Raw genomic sequence first — 23,774 nt, forward strand, 5'->3', positions numbered from 1 at the left:
TGAGGGGGCTACGTACCGGGAACCAAAAGGCCATCCGGCTTAGTAACTTGTCCGGCCTCTTTCTTATTTCAGGGTATTGACACTAACAGAATAGGGAGTCTCAACCAGTGAGCACATCCCCGGAGGTGGAGAAGAGAAGGGTTTCGGCACAGTTTGTATATACAGTCCAAATAATATCAAAGCGGTAAAGCATTTAGCACATTTAGCGTGAAAGATGTAGGAAAATCAGATATAACCAAATACAACAATTATTCTAAGCTCGAATTCTGAACCCTGAACCAAAGTTCTGGGTTCTTGTCCCCAGCAGAGTCGCCAGAGCTGTCACACCTCCTTTTATAATATAAAAAAGGGAGTTATTTCCAACTTGAAGTGACAATCGGAACGGGATTTATTATTAAATTTTCAGAGTCGCCACTTAGGAAATTAATGGTGTCCCAAGTCACCGATTAGATCCCGACCCGAGGAGATTATGACTCTGTTATCAGTCCGCGAACCAGAAATCCAGGTAAGGAATTCTGTTAACCCGGGAGAAGGTGTTAGGCATTCCCGGGTTCCGTGGTTCTAGCACGGTCGCTCAACTGTTGTATTTGATTTTATCTAATTTCAAAACATGTTATGTCCCATGTGCTTTTACTAGTAAACCGCGTTCATTTTTTTTTATTTTTTAAGAATTGCAACACCGTGAAAATGCATCTCGAACCACGTCGCACCAGTGCACCCGTGATTGTTAACACACTTTGACTACGTTGAGATTTGGATTTGGGTCACATAAATGTGCACCCGAATTCAGGAAGGTGATATTATTAAAGTACGCTCCTAAAGCCACTACGCGTTTTTATTTGTTTTAGGGAAGGTCGTGAAATTCGCTAAACGACCTATCCCGAAGTCTAAATATTTATTAAGTATTCTACTAACAAGAGAAAGCACCAATCAATTAGTATGTCCATGTATTATTGCCAAGATACTCACATAAGTGTTGAACTAAAACAAAATACCCAAGGAAGCGTTCGAATTTTGTGGGCCTTAAAGCAGGCCCTTGCGAAAATTCAGGCCTTAAAACAGACCTTAAATGTTCAATAAATAGTTGCTGTCCAGACATGGGCCTTGTAGTAAACCCAATAAGGAGACATTAAATCAGCCCAGCCTGGAGACAAGCCTGACCTAATATCCTTGTCACAGTTGGGCTGTTTGTTTGGCCCAGACCTGTAAGTAATCGTAGGCCTTTGGTATTTCTATTGCGTGGATCCTATTAAGGTATTTGCCGGATTAAACTAACAGATTTCAAAGAGCTAATTTGACGCTTATCATTAGCCGGTTTTAAAATACTATTTCGAACTCTATTGGCCTACCAACATGAATCATCACGAAATGCTACAACCCAATGATATGAACATTCACAGCTCTTATAGCTCATACAAATTTCAGCTCAAATTAAATAGTCCAATCATGTCATTAAACGCAGAAAGTAGACATTAGACTCTAGCATGTGAATTGCTATATTCAGAATAAAACTCATCGCACAGTCCATATGTACAATCCAATTTTACAGTCCAGTTATACAGTCCAGGGTATAAAGCAATTTAACCCAGTTATACAGTCCATATGTAAAGCAAGCTTAACAAATGCAAATCCGTGAGTATCTATCCTAGCAAGATAATTTGAACACACACATCTCAAGAGGTAAACAAATGGGCTTTCATTTCAATATTCCAACTCAACGATACATCAAGTTAACCTCGAGAATATGTACCTGGAAATAAAATAGAAATGGAGGAGGAGAAGTCAGCCAAGACAGTAATGAACAGCATCCCAAATCCAAAGCAACTAGATCACTTTCAGATCCAAAAATACCACAGCAAACCCAGGAATGACTAGCAGCAGATTAAACACCAAAAGCAGATGAAAACCAGATATGATTGGATCAAAATACACTCGAAATCAACCCAAAAGTCCCTGAACTTGAACCCAACAAGGTCTAGAAGATACTCAAACCACTTTTTAACCTTCTGTTGCACTAAAATTTGATCTACAATTGAAATTTAAACTTGCTCTAAGAGAGTCCCAATAGAACAGTACATTTTTTTTGGATTTTCCTACTGTTTTTGTTTGTGGTTTTTGAATTGGATTTTTTGAATTTCAGACTTCAAATCTGTCAATACTTTGGGGGGGGGTGAATTTTAGGCCTCTCCTCCTTGTGAATCAAGGCAAATGAATGCCTATTTATAGGTGAACTTAGGTCCAATTTCAGATTTTTCCTTTTACCCCTTAGTCCCTATTCTAATTTCAGTGTTTCCCCCTTATTTTCTGACTTGCTACACAAGCAACTAACTTAAGTTTATTAGAACCTACACTATGGTCCCCCCTAGAAGGTTCTATGCCTATTACAATCCCTACTCTACCCTTAACCCTTTTCAAAAATTACCAAATCTGCTGAAAGTACCCTTTTCCTATGCCTAAACTACCCTTTGAACCTCCTGAAATTACTAGCCTCCATTAACTACACCACACTTTCTAACTGACCCTGGTTCAAATAACTATCAACCAGCCCCCAATCCAATCCTAAATTCAAATAACTTCTGATTTTTGGATTAATAACTACTAATAACAAGTCAAATTAAAACAGTACTCACATAGTATTGATTAAAACTGTAAGCAGCAAATTCGACACACACACAGTTAATAGAACAACTTATTCATGAAGCCTGGAGAAGATTTAAACAACTAAAACCTAAACTAACCCTAAGCATGATTAATCCTAATCCTAAAGAACTCAGTCACAACTAAATTGACAAACGACCCAATTATTAATTAACAGACAATGAAGAATAACAAATAAGAAACATGCTAATCTATTTGACCACTGGTTCGACCAAAAATGAGGAAAAATAAACTCAAACCCTAAATTGATTGCTCAAAAGGAAGTATCAGTCAAAAGGAAAAGACTAACGAAGGAGAACGAAGAAAACTTACTTAGCTTGAACACTTGACTGATTATGGGGTGAGCTCTGACCGGTCCTTTGTTTGAATCCTCCGGGATTCTTGACGCGTAACATCCCTAATCGTGTGTTTTCCAAAAGAACACACATGATTAGGGAAGTTATGGTCGAAAATCCCCAAGATTTTCTAATTTAGGGTTCTGCCGGATTTTGATCGGATATTTGGGATATTCTGGCCATATTTGAGACACGTGGTTTTGGGGGTTGGATAGAGGAGGTCAAGGCGGTCCCATGGTGTTAATTTGGGACCGTTTGGCATAACCGGCGACTTGGCCGGAAAACTTCGAACGGATATTCGACGAGTTCCAGTAATATTTGAAAGCAAAGGACAGTGGATTTGGGTAGAGGAGGAGAAGGGGAATCTGGGGTGTAATTTTGGGGTTGATCGGAGCATCGCCGCCGGCGGCGACGATTTCCGGCCGGCGGCGGACGGCGGAGGGACGGTGGCAGATGGTGGGGCTAGGGCGGAGGACGCCGGCGTTACAGGGGAGGTACGAGGAGGATGATTTTGGTCTCAAACTTTTCTGAAGATTTCGGACACTTATATCTAAAATTTGAGATTAAAGCTGGGCCGTTGGATTAGAGTGGGTAGACGGCCTAGATTTGATTTGGTATTTAACTCAAAACGACGTAGTATGCTCCTTATACTACGTCGTTTTGTTGGTCTCACAGGCATGGGCACCTGGACCGGGTAGAGGTGAACTGGGCCTGGACGTGGAAATTGTTTGGGCTACCTGATTTTAGCCCAAATTTGGTCTTTACTCAAGACCAAATTGAATTTTTTCTTTTTCCCTTTTTCTTCCTTTATCTATTTTTGTATTTTTGTATTTATTTATTTTTTCTGATTTTATAAAATGTTAAAACAAAGCAAAGACCTAATTACACTATTTAACTGCTAAAATTACCTACAATTCTATTTAAAGACAAATGCAATAATTAGTAATGCAAAGAACTATTTTCTTGCAATTTTCTTTACATTTTATTCTACAACTAATTAGTACTAAAATTGCAAAATTAAATCCCTAAATGCCAATGCATATTTTGCTATTTTCATATGGATTAAGATGCACAAATAAAAATGCAACAATTACCAAAGAATGCCATAAAATTCACAAAAATTTATAAAATACTAAAAAAAAATTGTTTTTTGTTTGAAATTTTGGGAATTACTGCTTAGGGCAAAAATCACGCGCTCACAATGGGATGCCCTCAGAGGCTTGATGATGTTATGAACGCATATACCTATGCATGGTATGGCATTTATACGCATATGCACGACATTATAATATTAAATGATTCACAGAGTTATTGAGATATACATGTTGAGTCTTTACTCCATGTTTCTCTCATGTCTACTAGTTACTGATTTTCATTCCTTCCATACTCGGTACATTATTTGTTCTGACGTCCCTTTTGCTTGGGGACACTGCGTTTCATGCCCACAGGTCCTGATAGACAGGTCGAGAGTCCTCCAAGTAGGCTATCAGCTCAGCGGAAGGTATTGGTGCGCTCCATTTGCTCCAGAGTTGCTTCTTTGGTCAGCATGATTAGTACATGTATTGATTGGTATGGCGGGACCCTGTCCCGACCTTTATGATATTATGTATTCTTAGAGGCTTGTAGACAGATGTCATGTATACGGATACTTGTATGGCCTTGTCGGCCTATGTTTCGAGTATATACAGAATCATGCCGGCCTTATAGGCCCGTACTGCATATGTATAAGTTTGTATTCCCTCATGCTTTACTCCGGTTCATTTACCTATGTTAGATTGATATGAAAGATACGTTATATTGGTACTCGGTTGAGTAAGGTACCAGGTGCCCGCCGCGACCCATCGGTTTGGGTCGTGACATAACTAACTCAACAGGTTGAGCATTCTGTTGAGATGATAAGGACCATCATCTTCTATGTAGAGAATCTCCCTCATCACTAGCTTCTCCATCATCGTCAATCATCATGGTGTCTATGGTCGGCCCAGGCGGAGGGATCGTCACCACGACTTCCGGAGACGACCTGGGGGCGGCATTCTTTGTCGTCTTATTATTTCCCCCGGTCGCGGAGGAACACTTTCTTTTTGGTTGCTCCGGCCAGGGACTCCATGAAGAAATACTTTTACCCGAAGCAGGCCTGGAGACACCTTTTCGAGTAAGCGCCTCCTGAAGCAGCATCGCTGCATCGGTAGGATCAGCCAAAAAATCCTCCTTGGGGATGACAACTAAGCCCGGGGTTAGACCTGAATTCAGAAAAAGGGAGAAAGGATCAATCAATTTCCTCACGTAAAAAGCAGAAACGAGATGAGTCTAAGTTACTATGATTTTTAGCCTTCCACCTGTATTTGAGAGTCAGTTCTTTCCACGTGTGGGTTTCAGGCGTAGTGACATCCAAGATTTTCTGGACCCACTGGTCCAAGCCTTCAACCCTAGGTGGAACCCATCGAGTTGTTGAAATAAGCGAAGGAAGGAGGATCAATACAGATATCGAAAAATTTCTAATGAAAGAAATATTAAACAAGGAGCTTACGAGTGCGGTTTCATGATTCCGGAAAGGATGAAGTTGCCAGAATGATATCATTAGTGGCAACTGCAATGAACCGTTCCATCCACCCACGGTCGTTGTCATCATCCATGCTAGATAATAGAGCATGCTGTCCGCGTTTGTTGAAGTTATCATTCCCCCCCGCGGAAAATTTCGGGGGAATAGAGATTCATCACATGAGCCAAGGATAGCTCCTCTCCAGTCTCTTGGCACAAACGCCGAAGACAAGCAATCGTCCTCCACACCGAAGGACTTATTTGTGCCAAACACACCTGGTAGCGGAGGCAGAACTCTGCAATAACGGAGTTAGGATCTCTACTCAATTAAAACACTCCAAAAGTAAAGGGATGTGTGTAAAAGTATGTAAAACCCTCCTTGGGTATGGTTACTCGCTCTCTTAGATCAGGAGCAATAATGTCCAAATCTTGGCAGCGGCAATCTTCTTTCATAGCAGAAATACTGGAAGGACGGATGGAAGAAGGGTATCTGCCAATGACCCACGTGCAAGAGTTAGCAGAATGAAACTTCTCTTCGAAATCCTTAGTAGTAACTCTTTGGAACAATGGTGCTCACCGTAGGAGGAGCGGAATCATCATCTTTGTCCTTGCTCTTTGAAGAACTAGGTTTTCTTGAAAAGGAGGCCATTTTTTATCAAGAGCAAGAGTTTTTTTTTTCTCAAAGAAGCTAGGAAGCTAAAGAAAGGTTAAAGTCAGAAGATGAGTTGGGTAAAGAGAGTCTAAGAAAATTTAGAGTGTTATGAAGTATAATGAAGTTGATGCGTGTAAGCGAAGGTATAGACGACTAAATTCGTGGCCGTAATTGCCTCGATATTCGGTAAAAATTATGTTAAATCATGGGATGACACGTGTTCGGAATATTAAATGCGGAGAGACGTGCGTCTAATCAACCGTCAGGAGCTTTTTAGAAGGAATCATAGTAATTCCCGCAAAAAAGAGTGTTTCTACCAACTTTCCGGTGACACAAAGTTATGTCACCGGAAAGCAGGGGGACTATCTGTATAGAGTAAAACATGCTATGCTAAGTGGCCGTTTGAGAGAGTGACACGTGGAGCCTACGACGGGGGATAGTTAAAACCGAAGGCAATTGTCCCATTTGTTAACAGAAGGAATGACACTCGTAAAGATGCAATAAATACCCTCCGCCCGATAGTATTAAATGGAGAATATTCCAAAACACTTAATACACTGCCCATTACAAAAGAATATGGCATTTATGACTGCCCTTACATATCCTTCAATGGCCCTCAAAATTGGCATTGAAGAGGGGTTTGATCCTAGGACCTTATTCCCTAGGTGTAGCTATAAATAGTGAGCTCTATTATCATTGTAAAGGGACGAATTTTCTGGCAAACTTATGATATAACCTATTCAAAGCTCTATACAATTTTATCTTCTTACTTTTTGGTTTCATTATTGCTGTGCCCAGAAGTTTCGCTCCCGGAATTACTATTTCTGCTATTTCATCTTCATATCAAGGTTAAGTGTTATATCTTTCTTCAATTCCTTTATTATTTTAGGATCGAATTAATTCATTTGTTTAGAAACCATGTATAAATTCAATTGTACTGTTTTATGGGTAAACAATTTATATAGTGAAAGATTGAGGATATTCGCCCCCCCCCCCACCCCAACAATTAAGGTACTTCCTCTTTTTTTCCCCTTTTATACATTGGTTAAAAAGGTTTTTTTTTTTTTTGTGACGGCCGGGATTAACATGATCATGGCTAATTAGCCTTCCCAATCAGTTAAATTAAATGATCCAATATGCAAAACTATTTTAAAAAGCTAATCCAACGCCCTAAAACTGAGCCCACCAAAAAAAAAAACAAAAAAAAACTAGCCGTTACAAAAGCCAGAAGCGTCCATAGCTCACCGGTTCATCCTACCTTCCCAATCAGTTAAATTAAACGGTGCGATTTGCAAAACTATTTTAAAAAGCTAATCCAACCCCCTAAAACCAAGCCCACCACCGAAAAAAAAAAGAAAAAAAGAAATAGCCGTTACCAAAGGCAGAAGCGTCTAAAGCTCACCGGTTCATCTTTTTTCTCCATTCCCTGTGACCACTTTAATGCTACAAGCAGAAAAAATACCCTAGCAAATCCGCAATACAACAAAAACCCTAACTCCGATCAACTTTTTCAGCAACAATCTTTCGATGGATTCAAACGGCAAATCCATTAGACTTACGCCTAAAAAATGCTCCAAAAATTCAGAGAATTTGAACCCCAATGTGGAACAACACAGTCCTTATCTGCCCAAATCTTCTAAATCACCATCAATGGCGAAATCAGCGAAAAAACCCCAAAATTCAGTATCCAGAAACCCTAACGCAAATCAATTGGTTTCGCCTTTTCCCAAAAACAAAATTCGCCAAAGGAAGTTTGTGATCGCAAAGAAGAACAAGTGTAATAGTGATAATTTGAACCCGTCAGTTGCTATTTGTAAGTGTAATAAGGCGGGTGGTGGTGAGAAAAAGAAGTGCCTTTGTGTTGCTTATGAGAGCCTCAGGGCTTCTCAAGAAGAGTTTTTCAAGAATCGCGGTGGAAATGAGCACGAAGAAAGTGAAATCAAGAAGTTGGATAATGTAAATAGCGCTGAAATTGGCAATGGAGAAGGAATGAGTAACCAGTCATTGACTCAAAACATTGAGACTGTTGAATTGGGTGATCGTTGTGTGGCTGATGAAATGGCGGAAAGGGCAAACGAGGATGTGGGTTCGGGTGAAATGGGTGGTGGAACTATAAAGAGGAGGAGGGAGAGGTTGTTGGAAGAAGCAAGACAAAGTGTATCTGAATCAGGAAAAGTGATGCATTTAGTTAAGGCTTTTGAGAAGCTTCTTTCGATACCAAAAACAAAGGAGTGTGAAGGGGAAAAGGAAACAGAAGATTCTGGAAAGGGACAAAAAAGGGCATTGCCTGGCTTACAACCTCCTAAGGTTCCTGCGACAGAGATGTCTCCTTCTTCGTTTTGTCCATCGGATTTTTTCCTCACCTCTGAGAGTTTAGGCTTGGATTCGCGTCGTGCCTCCTCATTGGATAGCAGCCACGGAAGGTTAGTACTTGAAACTTCAAGTTAGTTGTCAACTGATTACAACCCTCTTCCTTTAACTGAGCTTGTATTTAGTGGATTTATATAACTGATCCTTATTAGTTTAGGATTGAGATGTAACTTTTGCTTGTTGGTTGTGCATTTATTCCTCATTTGAGTGCTGGAAATAGATCATTTTTTTTTCTTTTCATAGCTTCAGTATTTCAAGCAGGACTTCAGGTGGTGGTCGAAGGAGCAGACACAATGTAAGGATATTCTTATTATCAATCATTGTTAGATGGAGAGGTAATCATGTTGATCTCTATACTCTTATTTTCATTCTTAATGCTGCAGAGCGCTGAATCATCAGGCACATTTACTAGAAAAAATGGGAAGAGAAGGCAGCTCAAAGCAACCTCACAAAAGCCGTTCAAACTTAGAACTGAGGTTCGTGAGTTGTGTGTTTGCTTGATCTAATCTTGGTTAATTGATTGCTTCTTGTGCAACTATGACCAAATATTCAGTTGCAATATAATTGGTTGACATGTGCTGGCTGCTACCGCAAATAGTAATATACACAGAGTGGACACTGAAAGATGGACCGAATCCTATTTTGCTAAAAGAAAATCAGAATGTTGGGGTTTAAATCTATATATGTGATAACAATAAGTTGAGATTAATTTTTAGTCATGTTAGTACGTTTACTTTAGGTCCAATTTTGTCTAGGAGTTTTTTGGTCTTGTTAGAGATTTATATGCTAGTAGAAAATGTAGTGAATTTCTAGTGTTAGAGAAACTAATTATTGAGTATAATATTGGAAGGAGATGGGCTTAAATGGAGTGACATGGCTGTTGAGGATTCATAGAGCTGACACCCACTTGCTTGGGGTTGAGTCATAGTAGTTGTTGAAATCCCTCTCTTGATATATGTAATGGTCATTGTTCCCTGATCACTAATAGTGGGACCTATTCTTTGATCCACTAGTTAATTGTGTCCCTTCAGCTTTGAGATGCATCAGCATCTCCTTTTTCAGTTTAGGATGTCATGTCGAATCCAATTAACCGTTTACCAGTTTACTTAAGGAGTTGCTTAGATTGGCTATTGCTGCAGGAAAGGGGAAAATGTAAGGAGGAAGAATTTTTAGAGAAGGTGCAACAAATGGCGGAGGAAGAGGAGAAACAGCGGATACCAATTGCACAAGGCCTTCCATGGACAACAGATGAGCCAGAGGTAGCGTAAGCTTTTCGCTATTGTCATTTCCAACCATTAAGGACTTGCAATGTGAATGGATTGATGTAAAACTTATCTTGTTTAACTACGCCGGAAACTTAAAAGGGAATGCATCTTGTTGATCTCATATTTTGGAGACTGGACTCTTTTGAACCAAAATCAAAGAGAAATTAAAGCAAAATGTTATTGAAGTTCATGTTATTACCTCTCTCACTATGCACAAATCTTTTGCACTTGGGATTATACTTAAGCCTGTTACGAAAAGAAAACTGAATTACTTCGTTTTCAACTTTTCAGTGTTTGCCAAAGCCTCCTGTAAAAGAGTGCACAAGGCCTGTTGATCTGGTGCTGCACAGTGACATTAGGGCAGTTGAACGTGCTGAGTTTGACCATCAGGTAAACTTTGTTTATTCTTTATTGACTTCGGTCATGCATTAACCTAAATTAATTTCTCTCAATGAAAGGGCAGCTTTAATTTCGTATAAAATGCTGCCATGAGCATCTGATTTTTTTTTTCTCATCGAGAATATTTCATATGAAACATGTAAATGTTATGTATGTCCTTGTAAAGAGATTCTCGAAGCAAGTGCTCCAATAAGAGGATTGAGGACCCCAGCAAATTTCTTCAAGTGAAAGTGCTAGTTTTAAAATCCTGTTCGATGTTATGTTTCATTAGGAAAGCATGTGAAATGCTTGCATGACTCTTTCATTACTCATATAGAGGACAGGACCTAGGCAGGCACTTCTGGCCCTAAATGGCTGTCTTTGCATGACTCTTCATTACTTGTTTAGAGGCACAGTACCTTATGTTCGTGGTTTCTCCATGGTTGCATCAGGTGGCAGATAAATTGAGCTTTATTGAACAATACAAGATGGAAAGAGAGAGACTACAGAAGGTAAGCCAAGCAAATATTCTGGGATGAAATTACGTATATGTATTTTTGCACTTACATTCTTGTTATCTTGTTGTTTGATTACTTTCTCTAGATGGCCGAGGAAGAAGAAATTAGGAGGCTGAGAAAGGAACTTGTTCCAAAAGCTCAACCAATGCCCTACTTTGACAGACCTTTCATTCCTAGAAGGTAATCAGTTTCCAACTTAACTTTATGGTACCTTACAAAATGTTGCTTCTAATAAGAATATACAAGCCTTAGTTAAGCATTACTTCTAAATAGGAAATTTGAAGGAAAAAGCAGCAGCTCTCTTATGTGAAAGACTGTTATACAGAGTCTTTTCTTTTGGTGTATGGATAAGGAGATGGAAGATCTGAATCAACTTTTTGATATTTTTGGATTCTGTGAATTTGATGTGGATGCCGACCCCAACTTGTTTGGGACTGAGGCAAAGTTGTTTTTGTTTCCCTTTTGTGTACACTTGTTGTACCTCTTTGTACCCATTAGAGAAACTTTACTTTATATAAACGTTAGTTGAAGTATAGTTCATCGATTCAATCTTTCTTGATGAGAGTTTTCTATTATGAGAAGACTAGTAGCATCGATAAGAGGCTAAATCAATAGCTGAAACCTTTTTTCAGGTAGGTTAGGCTTGGAGTCGGAAGTCCTATTCTTCCCAACCGAATATAGAACCTTACCAAGGATAGGGACCAGACTATAGAACCTATTTAAAAAGAATTCAGTGCTTTTTTCAATTCACATCTATGAGCAAGGATTCCTCTATCTCTTGCTCACTTGATCGGACTCTGATAGCTTAGGGAAGAATGATGGGTCGCTAACGAGGCCCCTAAATGACCCTTCGTGATTGGACCCTTCATGAAAGCATGATGCTTTGTGCACCGGGCTGCCCTTTACTTTATCCACACAAAAAAGAAAAAGAAAGAAAGAAGATGCTAATATACTTACGTCACCTAAGGGTTAATGTATGATTAGCTGTAAGTTGCACCATAAAGGAATCCGTGAGTTGGGAAGAATCCTCATTGGAAATGGTCATAAACCATTTAAGATTTCTTCTTTATATATGTCACTACCCCAGTTCGCCCTCCGTGAACTATCGTGACGGCACCTAGTCTCTACGACTAGGTAAACCTAACAATTTGCGGAAAAAGGAAACAACAGATAAAATCTAGTAGACATTGCAGATAAACATAATGAAAACGTTTAAGATGCCGCTCGGCATATACAAATACGCACTCTCAACTGAATGATCTCCCAAAACTCGGAATCTCATGAAATCACAAGCTATGGATACTACATAGTGTTCTAACTCCAGACTGTCTAAATCAAAAGAAACATAGAAGGGCTATAACTACAAGAGAGAATGGAAAGGGACTCCTCGGTCTGCGGATGCGGCAGATATACCTCGAAGTCTAACATAGGTCAGGGCCCTACCGGTCATATACATATATACATAAAGAAATGAAACAGTATGAAGTAACACAAGATAATAAGAATAACAACAAATACAACGGAGAGAAAATCACAGAAAGAACGTAACTCCACACAGAGATAGCAACCAGGGATCTACCAGGATATGCCGTCCTGTAGTCCCCAACAATAAATATTCAGTGGATCTCCCGGGTGTCGTCCTGTAGTCCAACTCGTAATGCGCAGGGGATCTACCCGAATACCAATCCGTAGTCCCAAATGTAAATACTAGTACTGGGGGAATCTACCGGGTGCAGTCCCGTAGTTTCAATATAAATGTGCAGGGGGATCTACCGGAATACCAATCCGTAGTCCCAAATAAACAGGCAAGGGGGATCTACCGGGATATCGCCCGTAGTCCCAAAGTAACCACACAGCAGCAACATGAAAAATATTCAACTCAATCCAATTTCATACCAAGGTAAAACAGGTATTTCTAACCTAGGATGCTGCACAGAATTCAAATAAAGCAGTTTGAGCAAGTAAAGCAATTAAGTCACTTAGACATGCTTCCCTAAGCTAACAGCAGGCTTAAATTGCAAGTAGTATAAATAGGGGAAAAAACATAGTTATAGTTACTTAATGAAAACAGGATTTTCAACAATTAGCACATGTACGCACTCGTCACCTCACGTACAAGGCATTTCATATATATACCAAATCCTAAGGGGAGTTCCCCCACACAAGGTTAGGCAAACCTCGAACCAGCTCAATCAACTCGAAATCACGTTCTTGCCACGAGTACCCGACTCCAAATGGCCCAAATCTATTCAAATAAATTGCACAATGTAAATATAACTTCAAGTAACTAATTCCACTAATTAATTCGAAGCTAACACGCAAAATTAGGAAAATCGCCCAAAAAGTCCCTCGGGCCCACGTCTCGGAATCGGATAAAATTCGCAAAACTAGAATCCTCGCACTCTCACGAGTTCATACATACCAAATAAACGAAAATCGGACCACAAACAACCCCTCAAATTCCCAATTCCAAGTCTCCAATTTCAAACCCTAAACCCCCAAATTTAACCCTTATTTTCCATAAATTTCTTGCCAAATTAGTAGATAAATACCGTAATAACGAGTTTGGGTTCAAAAAACCTTACCTCCTCGAAACTCCCTCGAATTCTCTCTCCAAAATGGTGAAGGAATGGGCAAAAATCACGATTGAAACCTTATATAGGTTCTGGCCCAGGGTTTCCGCACATGCGACCATTTTCTCGCTCCTGCGGTCCCAGGTGCGCGTCTGCGAAATTCCACTTAAAGCACTGGGCCGCACCTGCGCTTCTTTTACCGCACCTGCGGTCTCGCAGGTGCGCTCAACCTCTCACACCTGCGGATCCTGGTCTCCAAGCGCCTGGCCGCATCTGCAGCTCCTCCATCGCTTTTGCGATCACGTACCTGCGGTCCCCAAACCGCAGGTGCGGTTATGACAGAACTTCAGCAGCTGAAGGTGCTTCCAAATCTCCTAAATTCTTCCGTCAACCTTCCGAAATCATCCCTAGGCCCCCGGGACCTCAACCAAAAATACGAACAAGTCATATACCACTATTCAAACTTGTACCAATCTTCAGAACACTCAAAACAACATCGAATCATCAAAACACCCTCGGATTCAAGTCTACAGATTCCAAAACTTCCAATTTCCGCTTTTGATCAAAAAGTCTATCAAACCTCGCCTGAATGACCTAAAATTTTGCACACACGTCCCAAATAACACGACGGACCTACTCCAACTTCCGGAATTCCATTCCGACCCCGATATCAAAATCTCACTATCGAACCGGAAACTTCAAAAATTCGACTTTCGGCATTTCAAGCCTAATTAAGCTACGGACCTCCAAAATACAATCTGAATACGCCCCTAAGCCCGAAATCACCCAACGGAGCTAACGGAACCAACAGAATTCCATTCCGAGGTCGTCTTCACACTGCTCCGACTACGGTCCAAATTCTAAAGCTTAAACTTTCATTTAGGGACTAAGTGTCCCAAAACACTCCGAAACTCAAAACGAATCCTCCCGACAACTCACAATAGCAGAAACAAACACGGGGAATGCAGTTAATTGGGGAACGGGGCGTTAATTCTTAAAACAACCGGCCGGATCGTTACATCCTCCCCCTTTTAAAACATTCGTTCGTCCTTGAACGAGCGTAGAGACATACCTGAAGTGGTGAAAAGATGAGGGTAACGGCTGCGCATATCCTACTCGGTCTCCCAAGTCTCCTCCTCGACCGACTGACCCCGCCACTGAACCTTCACTAATGCAATGTTCTTTGACCATAGCTTCCGAACCTGCCAGTCCAATATCGCCACTGGCTCCTCAATGTAAGATAGATCCTTGTCCAACTGGATTGAATTGAAATCAACACGTGCGACGGATCACCGTGATACCTCCGGAGCATCGAAACATGAAACACCGGATGAACTCTTGCCAAGTTGGGAGGTAAGGCAAGCTCATAAGCAACCTCCCCAACACGCCGCAATATCTCAAAAGGACCAATAAACCTCGGACTCAATTTTCCCTTCTCCCCAAATCTCATAACGCCCTTTATAGGTGAAACCCGAAGCAAGACCTGCTCTTCAACCATGTAGGAAACATCACGAACCTTCCGGTCCGCATAACTCTTCTGTCTGGACTGGGCTATACGGAGTCTATCCTGAATCACCTTAACTTTCTCCAAAGCATCTTGTACCAAGTCTGTGCCCAATAATCTAGCCTCGTCTGGCTCGAACCAACCCACCGGGGACCTACACCGCCTACCATACAAGGCCTCATACGGTGCCATCTGAGTGCTAGACTGATAGCTGTTGTTGTAGGCAAACTCAGCCAGTGGCAAGAACTGATCCCAAGAACCTCCAAACTCCATCACACACGCACGGAGCATATCCTCAAGAATCTGAATAGTGCGTCGGACTGTTCGTCCGTCTGAGGGTGAAATGCTGTGCTCAACTCCACTCGAGTGCCCAACTCATGCTGTACGACCCTCCAGAATCGTGATGTGAACTGAGTACCTCTATCTGAAATAATGAAAACTGGAATACCATGCAGACGGACAATCTCCGGATATAAATCTCCGCCAACCGCTCTGAAGAATAGGTGGTACACATAGGAATGAAGTGCGCGGACTTGGTCAGCCGATCCACAATCACCCAAATGGCATCGAACTTCCTCAAAGTCCGTGGGAGCCCTACTACGAAGTCCATGGTGATCCGCTCCCACTTCCACTCCGGAATCTCTATCTGCTGAAGCAACCCACCCGGCCTCTGGTGCTCATACTTTACCTGTTGACAATTGAGGCACCGAGCTACAAACTAAACTATATCCTTTCTTCATCCGCCTCTACCAATAATGCTGTCTCAAATCCTGGTACATTTTCGCGGCACCCGGATGGATGGAATATCGCGAACTATAGGCATCCTCTAGAATCAACTCTCGAAGCCCATCAACATTGGGTACACAAATCCGACCCTGCATCCCCAATACCCCATCATCACCAATGGTAACATCTCTGGCATCACCATGTAGAACCTTGTCCTTGAGGACCCCGTCATCACCAATGGTAACATCTCTGGCATCACCACGTCATCACCAATGGTAACATCTCTGGCATCACCATGTAGAACCTTGTCCTTGAGGACAAGTAAATGAGGGTCATCAAATTGACGCTCCCGGATACGATCAAACAAGGAAGACCGAGAAACCACACAAGCAAGGACTCGACTGGGCTCCGAAAGATCCAATCTCACAAACTGGCTGGCTAAGGCCTGAACATCCATCCCCATGGGCCTCTCCGCTGCTGGTAGATAAGCCAAACTCCCCAAACTCTCCGCCTGGCAACTCAAAGCATCAGCCACCACATTGGCCTTGCCCGGGTGATACAAGATAGTGATGTCATAGTCCTTCAGCAGCTCGAACCACCTCTTCTGGCGCAAATTATGATCCTTCTGCTTGAACAGGTGCTGCAAGCTCCGATGATCAGTATAGATCTCACAAGGAACACCGTACAAATAATGACGCAAGATCTTCAAGGCGTGAACAATGGCAGCTAACTCGAGATCATGGACAGGATAATTCTTCTCATGTACCTTCAACTGTCTGGACGCGTAGGCAATCACCCTACCGTCTTGCATCAATACCGCTCCAAGGCCAGTCCTCGAGGCATCACAATAGACAGTATAAGACCCCGAACCTGTAGGCAATATCAAAACTGGGGCTGTAGTCAAAGCTGTCTTGAGCTTCTGAAATCTCTCCTAACACTCTTCCGTCCATTGGAACAGAGCACCTTTCTGGTTCAGCCTGGTCATAGGTGCTGCAATGGATGAAAATCCCTCAACAAATCGACGATAATAACCCGCCAAGCCAAGAAAACTACGGATCTCTGTAGCTAAGGATGGTCTGGGCCAACTCTGCATTGCTTCCACTTTCTTCGAATCCACCTTTATCCCCTCACTCGATACCATGTGACCCAAGAATGCCACGGAATCCAACCAAAACTTACATTTCGAGAACTTGGCATATAACTTCTTTTCTCTCAAAGTCTGAAGCACTGTCCTCAGGTGCTGCTCATGATCTTCCCGACTCCGGAAGTATACCAGAATGTCATGAATAAAAACAATGACGAATGAGTCAAGATATGACCGGAATACACTGTGCATCAAATGCATAAAGGCTGCTGGGGCATTGGTCAGCCCAAATGACATAACACGGAACTCGTAATGACCATACCGAGCCGTCTTCGGGATATCTAGCTCCTGAATCTCCAACTGATGATTCAGCAAGTCAATCTTAGAAAACACACGGGCACCCTGTAACTGATCAAACAGGTCATCAATGCGAGGCAAAGGATAACGGTTCTTCACTGTAACCTTGTTCAACTGGCGATAATCGATGCACATACGCATAGAACCATCCTTCTTCTTCACAAACAAGACAGGAGCACCCCAAGGTGATACACTGGGCCGAATAAAACCCTTATCAAGCAATTCCTGTAACTTTTCCTTCAACTCCTTTAACTCAGGAGGAGCCATACGGTACGGAGGAATAGAAATGGGCTGAGTGCCCGGCAAACAGATCAATGCCAAAATCAATATCTCTATCGGGCGACATGCCCGGAAGATCAGCTAGAAACACATCAGAGAAATCCCGTACTACTGGGACTGAATCAACTATAGGGGTATCAATACTGACATCTCTCACATAAGCTATATACGCGTCACACCCCTTCTCAACCATATGCTGAGCCTTAAGGAATGAAATAACTCTACTGGAAGTGTGATCTAAAGTACCCCTCCACTCAACTCGCGGTACACCTGGCATAGCCAGCGTCACGGTTTTGGCGTGACAATCAAGAATAACATAATGGGGCGACAACCAGTCCATGCCCAAGATAACATCAAAACTACCATGCTGAGCAATAATAAATCGGCTCTGGTCTCAAAACCACTAAGAGCAACCAAACACGACCGATAAACGCGATCCACAACAAGAGAATCTCCCACAGGAGTAGAAACATAAACAGGGGAACTCAAAGAATCCCAAGATTCACCCAAATGCGGGGCAAAATAAGAAGACACATAAGAATAGGTGGAGCCAGGACAATACTTGTGATGACAGAATCGGAGGCAACAGCCTCGGTACGGGCAGGAAGGGCATAATATCTGGCCTGGCCTCCCCCTCTAGGGCGACCTCTACCTCCCCGACCTCCACCTCTAGCTGGCTGAGCAGGTGAGGTAGCAACTGGTGCTGTGATCATAGCTTGAGAACTCTGCGGAGCGTGCTGTGGATGAGAAGTCTGTGAAGGTGCACCCCTCCCAAGTCTAGAGCAATCCCTCACCATATGGCGTGTGTCACCACACTCAAAACAAGCTCTGGGAGGACGTGGTGGTTGTGACTGGCTCGGGCCAGGTCTGCTGGACTGACCACTGAAAGCACCCCGTGCAGGAGGCGCACTAGATATTGGAGGTGCATAATAAGGCTCCTGAGGTCTAGGAGGAGCTGGAATACCATTGGCTGCTGGAAGAGCTGAATGAAAGGGGCGACTCATATAACTCCTAGCATGACGAACTGCAGCTGGAGCACGGGCACCAGAATAATGGCCAGACTCTCGAGACCTCTTGGCCTCCCTCTCCTCTCTGTCCCGAGCATGCATACCCTCTATCCTCCTAGCAATGCTCACCACCTGCTGATAATGAATATTTATCTCCAACTTTCGAGCCATGCTAGACCTGATGTTGGGAATAAGTCCCTCGATAAACCGGCGAACCCTCTCGCGAACAGTAGAAACCAAAGCTGGTGCATGTCTAGCCAAGTCAGTGAAACGGACAGCATACTCCGAGACAGTCATAGTACCCTGGCGCAAATGCTCAAACTCTGCGCGCCATTCTGAGGAACATACTTTCTCAGGAACATATCTGAAAACTGAGTCCAAGTCAGGGAAGCTGCCTCATCTGGACTGTCTAACTCATAACTACGCCACCACTGATAGGCGGCTCCTCGAAATTGGAAGGTAGTGAAGGAAACCCCGCTCGATCCTGATATACCCATGGTACGGAGGATACGGTAGCACTCCTCTAGAAATCCCATAGCATCATTTGATGCTAGTCCACTGAATGTAGGAGGCTGATACATCTTGAACCTCTCAAGTCTCCTCTGCTCCTCCTCTGAAGCTATTGCTCTCTCCTCGGGCTGAACTGGGGCTACAGGCTGTGTCGGTATAATCTGTGGGACCTGCTCAACATGCACTCGCTGCTCAGGAGTGCGGGCGGCGGGAGTCTGTGCTCCTCCCCCGGCCTGGGATGTGGCTGCAGCAAGGGGAAGCAACCCTGCCTGAGCTAGAGTGGTGTACATACTCATGAACTGCGCAAGAGTCTCCTCGAGAGCTGGAGTAGTAGTAGCAGTAGGCGTGTCAGGCGCCTGGGCTCCAGTTGGAACTGCTGATGGCTCCTCGGTAGCAGCTCGCGCGGGTGCTCTGGCTGCACCGCGTGCGCGTCCTCGGTCTCTACCCCGGCCCCGACAACTCTCTCAGGGGGCGCGGGTGTGAGAGAATAGAAGACCGAAGTTTAGAATTTCGATATAAAAATCTCGCACGACAAAGAATTCAAATGAAGTGGAATTTTTTTAACAGTTACATAGCCTCTCGTAGATAAGTACAGACGTCTCCGTACCGATCCGCTAGACCCTAATAAACCGGCTTTGTGATTCATGACCTCCAGTAGCACGTGTCCTCACCATCTGTGAGAGAATAGAAGACAGAAGTTTAGAATTTCGATATCAAAAATCTCGCACGACAAGGAATTCAAATGAAGTGGAATTTTCTTAACAGTTACATAGCCTCTCATAGATAAGTACAGACGTCTCTGATACCAACTTGTCACGACCCCAGTTCGCCCTCTGTTAACTATCATGACGGCATCTAGTCTCTATGACTAGGTAAGCCTAACAATTTGCGGAAAAAGGAAACAACAGATAAAAACTCGTAGAAATTGCGGATAAACATAATGAAAACGTTTAAGATGCCGCTCGGCATATACAAATACGCACTCTCAACTGAAAGATCTCCCAAAACTCGGAATCTCATGAAATCACAAGCTATGGATACTACATAGTGTTCTAACTCCAGAATGTCTAATCAAAAGAAATACAGAAGGGCTATAACTACAAGAGAGAATGGAGAGGGACTTCTCGGTCTGCGGACGCGGTAGATATACCGCGAAGTCTCTGAAGAATCGCCTCGCCTCAAGGATAGTAGGCTGAGTCGAAGAACCTGGATCTGCACACGAAAAATATGTGCAGGAAAGGGCATGAGTACACCACAGCGGTACCCAGTAAGTGCCAAGTCTAACCTCGGTCGAGTAGTGACGAGGAAAGTCAGGGCCCTACCGGTCTTGTACATATATATATAAAGAAATGAAACAGTATGAAGTAACACAGGATAATAAGAATAACAACAAATACAACGGAGAGAAAATCACAGAAAGAACGTAACTCCACACAAAGAGAGCAACCGAGGATCTACCAGGATACCGTCCTGTAGTCCCCAACTATAAATATTCAATGAATCTCCCGGGTGTTGTCCCGTAGTCCAACTCGTAGTGCGTAGGGGATCTACCGGTATATCAATCCGTAGTCCCAAATGTAAATACCCACTACTGGGGGAATCTACCGGGATATCGCCCGCAGTCCCAAAGTAACCACACAGCAGCAACACGAAGAATATTCAACTCAATCCAATTTCATACCAAGGTAAGACAGGTATTTCTAACCTAGCATGCTGCACAGAATTCAAATAAAGCAGTTTGAGCAAGTAAAGCAATTAAGTCACTTAGACATGCTTCCCTAAGCTAGCAGTAGGCTTAAATTGCAAGTAGTATAAATAGGGAAAAAAACATAGTTATAGTTACTTAATGAAAACAGGATTTTCAACAATTAGCACATGTACCCACTCGTCACCTCACGTACAAGGCATTTCATATATCAACAATACCAAATCCTAAGGGGTGTTCCCCCACACAAGGTTAGGCAAGCCACTTACCTCGAACCAGCTCAATCAACTCGAAATCACGTTCTTGCCACGAGCACCCGACTCCAAATGGCCCAAATCTATTCCAATAAATTGCACAATGCAAATATAACTTCAAGTAACTAATTCCACTAATTAATTCGAAGCTAACACGCGAAATTAGGAAAATCGCCCAAAAAGTCCCCCGGGCCCACATCTCGGAATCGGATAAAATTCGCAAAACTAGAATCCTCACACTCTCACGGGTTCATACATACCAAATACACGAAAATCGGACCACAAACAACCCCTCAAATTCTCAATTCCAAGTCTCCAATTTCAAACCCTAAACCCCCAAATTTAACCCTTATTTTCCATAAATTTCTTGCCAAATCAGTAGAAAAATACCATAATAACGAGTTTGGGTTCAAAAAACCTTACCTCCTCGAATCTCCCTCGAATTCTCTCTCAAAAACCTCCCAAAAAGCTCAAAATCCGGATGAAAATGGTGAAGGAATGGGCAAAAATCGCGACTAAAACCTTATATAGGTTCTGGCCAGGGTTTCTGCACCTGCGGACCCGCTCCTGCGGTCCCTGGTGCGCATCTGCGAAATTCCACTTAAAGCACTGGGCCGCACCTGCGCTTCTTTTACCGCACATGCGCTTCTCGCAGGTGCGCTCAACCTCTCGCACCTGCGGATTCTGGTGTCCAAGTGCCTGGCCTCATTTGTGGTCCCCAAACCGCAGGTGTGGTTATGACAGAACTTCAGCAGTTGAAGCTGCGGTTATGACTGAAACCTTATATATGTTCTGGCCTTGGGTTTCCGCACCTGCGGCTATTTCCTCGCACCTGCGGACCCCCTCCTGCGGTCCCAGGTGCGCATCTGCGAAATTCCACTTAAAGCACTGGGCCGCACCTGCGCTTCTTTTACTGCACCTGCGCTTCTCGCAGGTGCCTCAACCTCTCGCACCTGCGGATTCTGGTCTCCATGTGCCTGGCCGCATCTGCGGTCCCCAAACCGCAGGTGCGGTTATGACAGAACTTCAGCAGTTGAAGCTGCTTCCAAATCTCCCAAACTCTTCCGTCACCCTTCCGTAATCATCCCGAGGCCCCCGGGACCTCAACCAAAAATACAAACAAGTCATATACCACTATTCAAACTTGTACCAATCTTCGAAACATTCAAAACAACATCAAATCATCAAAACACCCTCGGATTCAAGCCTAAGGATTCCAAAACTTCCAATTTCCGCTTTTGATCAAAAAGTCTATCAAACCTCGCCCGAATGACCTGAAATTTTGCACACACGTCCCAAATAACACGACGGACCTACTCCAACTTTCGGAATTCCATTCCGACCCCGTTATCAAAATCTCACTATCGAACCGGAAACTTCAAAAATTCGACTTTCGGCATTTCAAGCCTAATTAAGCTACGGACCTCCAAAACACAATCCGAGCACGCCTTTAAGCCCGAAATCACCCAACGGAGCTAACGGAACTAACGGAATTCCATTCCGAGGTCGTCTTCACACTGCTCCGACTACGGTCCAAATTCTAAAGTTTCATTTAGGGACTAAGTGTCCCAAAACACTCCGAAACTCAAAACGAATCCTCCCGACAACTCACAATAGCAGAAACAAACATGGGGAATGCAGTTAATAGGGGAACGGGGCGTTAATTCTTAAAATGACCGGTCGGGTCGTTACAATATAGGAGTTTAAGTTGCCTGAAACAAAAAAGTTAGTATTAAATAAGGAAATCAACTATATTTTGTTATCTCAAGTTTTTTCTAGTAAGATGCATCGAGATAACTCTATTTGTAGAGGTACTTGAGCTGAGTGAAATTGAGTCTTTTCGCAGATAGATTTTCATCACTTCTTGAAGCTCGCCTTGTCAAAAATGGTACGGTACTTCAGACTCTGTAGCAGGACTTTCTGGTTGGCCCAGTGCAAGTCCTGCTACAAACGAATCAAATCCAGTTCTAAGCCCCTAGTGATAAGAAAACTGATGGCCCAGCTATAGGTAATTATCATTGTTATTCCACTGCTTATATAGAGGAGTTAGTTGGAGGGGATTTTATTAGATCCAAGTTAGTTTTCCTTTCCATATGAGCCATTATAATTTGACTGTTTCTACCTATCCCAAAAAAAAATTGACTGTTTGTTGAAGTGACCCGTGGAAAACAAACACATTCTGTTCATGAAGGTGTGAGACGATGTTTTCTGTTAACTCTTTTGATGATTAGTCATTACTGCATTATAAATTCATTGGGTGTTGAATTTCATAACTATATATTGACTATGTTTTAATGTTATTTGCAGAAAATGGAGGAGTAAACCTCTGGGAACAACTGAGTGAGACTATAAAGGCGAAGATGGGACAGTTACATAATAAAAGTAGCTGGGGTAATGGGAGCTCTAAGAAGGCTCATGGTCACATAGAACCTTGAGAGGCAGTTCTCTTGGTCCCAGAATGGCCTATCAAAGATCTAAAAAGGAAATATGAGATGAAGCAAAACTTGTACATATCGTCATTTACTCTCGAAATTTTAGCTGAATGAAGAAGGTGAACTCCGGTTTGGCGCGCAGGTATCAGGGGAAAGTTGGTGCTTATAGTAGCAGCAAAGTTAGTGGTATTAACGCATTCCCCGGTAAATTTTGCTAGTGTTATCTAGAGTCTATCCATTTCAAAAATTGTCCCATATGTAGATTGCCAAAACTTGTTTACCTTTCTTGTATTTGTACTACGAGTTTCTGCCCAAAACTGGTTTGAGTTTTTGGTGTAAAGAAATTCTAGCCTGTGTATGCTTTAGCATTGTTTCCGTTGGGCAGCAAACTAATCAAGTAAGGAATTCCAAAACGAGGAATCATCCTTCCTATAAACTCACCAAGAGACACAAAAGAACGCAAGAAAGACTGAATTCAAAAGGTGCATTTGAGACCTGGTATGCATTGAAGAAAGTCATAAGGAAAGAATTTGCACCTAGTCACTCATCCCAATGACTTCAACAATCATGTCCAACCTAGCCAAGGAGTTCAAAGACTAATTAACGGTTTAAAAGAGTAAGCATACTCT

General features: G+C 42.7%; 1 protein-coding gene across 2 annotated transcripts; it reads left to right on the forward strand.

The window, feature by feature from the left end:
• LOC109224415 lies at nt 7,449-23,510 on the forward strand. 2 transcript variants are annotated; one of them, XM_019389003.1, is made up of 8 exons: nt 7,449-8,606; nt 8,815-8,848; nt 8,937-9,029; nt 9,693-9,812; nt 10,110-10,208; nt 10,649-10,708; nt 10,800-10,894; nt 23,021-23,510. In XM_019389003.1, exons 1-8 carry the CDS (start codon nt 7,711-7,713, stop codon nt 23,055-23,057), a joined length of 1,434 nt encoding a protein of 477 aa, XP_019244548.1. In that variant the 5' UTR covers nt 7,449-7,710; the 3' UTR covers nt 23,058-23,510. The 2 variants fall into 2 exon arrangements, with proteins under 2 accessions (XP_019244548.1, XP_019244542.1); XM_019388997.1 differs by having other exon boundaries at nt 7,450-8,606; nt 8,797-8,848.

The sequence above is a fragment of the Nicotiana attenuata genome, chromosome 1 (genome assembly GCF_001879085.1).
Source record: "Nicotiana attenuata strain UT chromosome 1, NIATTr2, whole genome shotgun sequence".
Taxonomy (NCBI): domain Eukaryota; kingdom Viridiplantae; phylum Streptophyta; class Magnoliopsida; order Solanales; family Solanaceae; genus Nicotiana; species Nicotiana attenuata.